Raw genomic sequence first — 5,809 nt, 5'->3', positions numbered from 1 at the left:
GGAACTCCCCGAGCTGTGTGCGTCTCTGGGGGGTCACATGGATCCGGCGTCTCGCCATCAGTCGCGCCAATAACTTGAATTCAGACACAAATCTCGAGTAAAGTCAGTGCACACACGCGTCCAAATACGCGCGTAACACGCGAATAGCGCAATGAATTCGTGTCTGGTGTGAACACAGCAGTCCTTAATGCTCGACCTAGGTCGCAATCTGTTGACAAGTGACTGATGATGCCGTTGGTGGACGGTTGGTGACGAGTTTTACCCAGAATACACTTGGAGACAATATCGGCGATCAACTTGTAAATTTGCGCATAATAAAGTTTAATGTGAGAGCTAAAATAAAGCAATTCATGCAGTACAATGTTTTATTCAATATTTTACACCTACTACATCACTAAAGTCAGTCGGTCTTGTAAAATTATTAGCAACCATGACTCTGTCCTGACTGGAGCAACCGATATAACCCCTGCAGAAAGACACTGAATCAAGAGGAAGCTGGGCCCAGATTCTGCGATGCGCTAGATGTAACACAGGGCCTGTTTAGTTCTGCTATTCTGAGCTGTGGTATGAGCCCGCTTCTACCAAGGTGTACTTCCTACCTGGGCCTTTCGGGGCCCGGGCAGGGGGTGTGCCACCCCACCAACCCCTGGAAACCCCGCCCCTGGAAAGATCTGAGGGCATGTTATCAGAACTACTGACTGAGAAAACACTACTAACACGTCCTGACCTATTCACTCATAGGCTGAAGCTTCATGCGCTTAATTTGCTCTGCTGCGCCATCAGGTGGATGATAAATGTAAAACAGGCGGTGATTCAAACGACAGCATGTCTTCATTGTGTGAAGCTCTGACATCACTTGTGCTTAAATGGTTATGCTAATAAGCAAAAATGTGTTGGGGGTGTGCTTTATTCATTTTTATTTAAGAAACTTGTATTTCGAATCACATTGCAATGCTTCCTAAACCGGTCACGTGGTACAACTGGTTCGTGAGGCCTCGAACTTCACCACATACCTCATCAACACGTCTTGATACAAGCTTCACAAAAATCATCGGCCCAATCCCAAACCGCCCCCTACACACTAACCATAGCTGCCCAATGTATGCATGTCGACCTGATTCTGTGTGTTACTGTGCGTTTACTTGAGATTGAACTTGCCTTGATTTTGCCTTAAAATGATCCACAATGTAACATATATTACATATATTTTGCGTGGAGCGGAAGCATTTTGCTGTAGTTACCAATATGGGTTCCTGTCTAATTGTAATATCACTGAACATGTTAATAGAAAACATATTTCTTCTACGAGAACTGAACCAATGCATTTGATCAACTTTCTGTCAGTGGTCGACCGTCTTTTAGTCCATGTAGGTGTCTCCTCAACCTCCGCTGATGCAGGGACAGTAAGAGTTCAAAAGTTTCCTCAATTCCTGAAGGTGTTGCTCTGCAGAACAAATATATAAAGAAATACTTAAACAATGATGTAAAAGACAGACACACGAATGCATTTTAACAAACAAAAGTAAGCTCCGATAATGTTTTGTCACTGCATATTAGTGATGCATGATATTAAAATTTCTGGCCGATACCGATATCTGATATTAAGATTTCTGATAACACCGATAACCGATAATACCAATGTCGATATTCGATTTTTGTTCAAATCAAAAAATGAGCATAAGTAAGCACTGTGAGAAAACTATTCAAAAGAAGCCCACATTGGACCACATAGTCTTCTTTGTTACGAAACAAAAGTAAAACATATTTAAACATATTTTAACATTAAACATTCAAGTCCAGGACCATTTAAGTGAACACATCTGTGAAATAGCAGCAATATCAAATGTAGAGACAAAGGCACTCATGCTAGACAATCATCGGCTAAATGTGTTCATCGGACTGATACCGATATTTCAGAAAAACGCTAATATCGGCCGATACTGATGTGATCGCTGATATATTGTGCATCCCTACTGCATATGCATCCGAATCATAGCCAGCACAATATTTAGATGTCTATATTTAATGTTTTTAATTAGAAAGATAAAAGTTGACTTTATTTAAGTAGTCGGAATTCAACATGCATACCAAGATTTGGGACCTTTCATCAGCCTGTGACACCTCTGCTTCTGGAAGCTGCCTGGTGTGGCCAGATTTCACTGCAAACAGAAAAATATAACGGTGTAAGAGACATAACTGCTGCCAAATATCATAATATCACTCTTACTAAGAAGAATTTCATCAAGCCTGGAAAGACAGTTTCCTCAGCTCGAAAAAAGCGATCAACAGGACAAGAACTGCTTATTATTCATCCTTAATTGAGGAAAACCAGAACAACCCCAGGTTTTTTTTCAGCACTGAAGCCAGATTGACAGAGTCACAGCTCTGTGGAGCCTTGTGTTCCTTTAGCTCTCAGCAGGGAAGACTTTATGACCTTCTTCACTGATAAAGTTTTGAATATTACAACATAAATCATGAACATACAGTGGTTGACGAGGGAAGATGACGTGCGTATCAACAAACGAGCTGCAAATACATGAATGTATTGCATAAACAGAAACACGCTGCCAAAGGAAAAGCTGCATGTACAGACGCACCAATGAAAACACATGCAAAAAGAAAACGCTGCATATCCAGTCACACAATGGAAGGTGCTTTACTCGACTGATGCTTTGTTGGTTCTCTTTTGCATTGTTCACTTTCGCTTTCTTTTGTGTATGTGTTTGGAAAAGCAGATTTGTAAAGTAATGATAACCAAAGACATTCAAAAATCATGTTTGCACAAAGAGTAAAATTTTATTGACAAAGCATGAACATCCAGGTCGATAACTCATCCAGACAAAAGTGTACGGTTGGATCTTGGTTAGAATTTAATAGTGGTCGTAGTGTTATGAGCTGCATTGACACTTTGTGTGATCATCCAGCATTCAGTTCACATTCAAACCCTATTTTCTCAATTTACGATGTCATTCCGACTTGAACTGCAACATGAACATTAGATATCACACATATAAATTATTTGTGATGTTTCTTTTTGAATGATTTGATTCAAGTAATTTACAGTTGAGGGGCCTGTAGGACCAAAGTCACAACTTTACTTAACTGTCATTGATATTTAAATTCACAACATAGAAATAATGTCACATCAGCAGGGATGTTTAGCCGATAGTAGCTAAGAATTCAAGTTAGCTAGTGCTACAGCAAGTGATGTAGTGTACCATTATTAGCTCAATGTAAAGTTAGCTAGTGCTACAGCAAGTAATGTAGTGTACTATTATTAGTTAGCTTAATGTAAAGTTAGCTAGTGCTATAGCAAGTAATGTAGTGTACCATTATTAGCTTATCGTAAAGCTAGCTAGTGCTACAGCAAGCTAACATTGCATGGCATTATTAGCTTAACACAAAGTCAGCTAATGAGCTAGTGCTACAGCATGCAAAGATAGCATAACATAACTAGCTTAACATAATGGTTAGCCTTTTAGACAGATAATACGTTGTTCACTGCTGGCTAGCTCTTATGTTTCTCTATGAGATGATCGCATACACAATTTATCACAAAACTGACGATATCTAATGGTCAGGAGGGGAAATGTGATGGGGCACATCTAACCCTGCTTTACCCTACATTGGTATGATTTCTAGTCTTTTAAACAACTACCATCATTGCATTTTAGCTTCTGTGATTGTATATTCAAACAGATTTCATAAATATTTATAAAGGCAGTTAAAATCTCCAGCTTGGAAATAAGTTTAGTAGTCATTTTTGACACATGCATGCTAAGTTTGTGAGACATTTTAAAATTTTCATCAGATGTTGTTTAAAAATATCTTTTTCCATGTCTCTGTCGGTCTTTTAGGGGCACGGGTTGGCGTTGGTCACAAGTTCACATCGGTGAACCACGGCTCGCACCTCCCCAACCTGAATGCTGTCATACGTCCCGGTGATATACAGCGTTTTGACTTCACCATTGCCGTATGTGCGGCTGAGGCGTGCTGTGAAAGGAACGTTGAGTTTGTACTTGTAACGCATCATAGTTGCAGTGCAGGTGCGGTTTGGGGGAGCGTTGATCTGCACAGAAACCTTATCAATGATGGATTCTACCACCGAGCCTCTCCTGGTGAACTGCAGCGTCACATCAGTGCTGATCTCAACGCCGGCTTCGGTGATGAATGGGATGCCTGCTTTGATGCTGGTTTTAACACCAAACTTGACAGAGTAGGTGTTGTCCCACGTCTGCTCCACCTGATACGTCTTGGAGAGGCTGTCTGTTTTCACCACTGGGCTGCATTCGTAGTTGGTGATGGCTGTTTCACGTATGATCTCAGGAGGATAGCTGATGATTTTAGACTTATCAGTGTAGTACACCACATTGTCAATCTGCTGGCTGATTATATTCTCATTGATGGTCAGGACCTTGTAGCCTTTATACGAATATTCACTATCCTTCCAAGGCAAGTAGAAGACCTTATCTTTGGTCACCACCTTCCCAAGCCCATATTTGTTCTTGCCTACGTAGACCTCCTCTCCAGGGCAGGTCCGGAACGCAGACTTTGGCACTGACCCGGACGAACCATCCTTCCACTCCAAGATCTCAAAGTTGTCTTTGTTCACCAGGATCTGAAAAGGGGAGCCTTGATATGCTTTTCCCTTTAGGGGATAGTTGCAATAAGGACCCAAGCTGGGGGTGTAGAAGCCGACCTCACAATTGTATTTGCAGATATAATCAACACGACTGACATAGTCGTTGTAAATTGAGACGGTGTCGTTGGGGAGAGAGTTGTTCCAGATCGCCCACTCCAGGATGGAGCCATCGTCAGTCACAACAGAGGAAGACTGAACTGGTCTCTTCTGCTTCGTCCTAGAAAGACTTAGAATCGATGCATGTGTCGTCGAAGCTTGAGGACTGCCCTTGAGAACGAGGCTCTGTGGGGAAACTGGATGAAAATGGGAAAAAGAGCACATACATGAAATGTTTTCTGCAAAATAAGATGCGCTGCAATTGTAAAATAAAATAAAAAGGAAATTCCTAAAGAACCTGAATACTTCTTCCACCACTGAACAAATATGTAACGGACTGCTTATTAAATTAAAGTTTGTACAGACATTCGTGGAGCCCAGAAGGTTTAAGAACTCGATGACTTTGGTGACCCTCTGGCTTTTCCTGCCGTTAGTTGACATTTGTGTTTGTTAGAGAAATAATTCAGTCGTTTTTCCCGATTAATGAGTCATTCCATCTTGAATCAGAACATTTCTGCTCCACCATTTCAGGTTAGTCTCAGGTTTTGTTTCTTTTTTAAATCGTAAACAATGGATATGTATACACATATATGCAAAATCTGTACGAGCTCAAAAGTTTTTAAAAACTTAAACCATTGCCCCACTTTTCTTTGTGCATTATTATTATTAGTATTATTATTGTGATGTTAAGCTGAAATTTCACAGATACAATATCTATAGTTTACAATAAAAATAATTTTAAAAAAAGTTTGAAGCCAATCAGAGATAGCTGAGCAGACGGTCGCTGATGATTTTAGAAATTGTGACTCTAATTTTCATATTTAAGGTAGCGCTGTGCCTCAGTTGCTAAATTGGCTCCACTGGTTGATCTTGTCCATATTTATGCTTTGGCTATAGAAGAAGGGAAACTTGCAACGTCAAACTGTGTTTACCGTTTCTCTGCTCTGTTCTCTTGTCAATGTCCTGCAGAGCAGCTGAGGCCAGAGCCAGCAGGGTCGGCAGCAACAACACCGACAGCTTCATCTGGAGGGAAAAGAAGAAATCATTTGAATTTACACCCTAAATGCTGAA

The 5,809-nt window shown here is 40.7% G+C and overlaps 1 protein-coding gene across 1 annotated transcript in view; it reads right to left on the bottom strand.

Moving 5' to 3' along the window:
* Positions 1–2,771: 2,771 nt before the first annotated feature.
* LOC103375365 (natterin-3-like) overlaps positions 2,772–5,809 on the bottom strand; it is a 7,684-nt gene continuing 4,646 nt past the window's right edge. The window contains exons 2-3 of the mRNA XM_008305624.1: positions 5,671–5,761; positions 2,772–4,935 (exon numbers count right to left, since the gene is read on the bottom strand). Coding sequence (XP_008303846.1) covers positions 3,854–4,935; positions 5,671–5,761 — 1,173 coding nt within the window. The 3' untranslated portion in view covers positions 2,772–3,853. The remainder of the gene's footprint in view (positions 4,936–5,670; positions 5,762–5,809) is intronic.

The sequence above is a fragment of the Stegastes partitus genome, unplaced genomic scaffold (assembly GCF_000690725.1).
Source record: "Stegastes partitus isolate 25-593 unplaced genomic scaffold, Stegastes_partitus-1.0.2 Scaffold2565, whole genome shotgun sequence".
Taxonomy (NCBI): domain Eukaryota; kingdom Metazoa; phylum Chordata; class Actinopteri; family Pomacentridae; genus Stegastes; species Stegastes partitus.
Note: the sequence above shows the minus strand (reverse complement) of the source record. Positions and strands in the feature narration are given on the sequence as shown.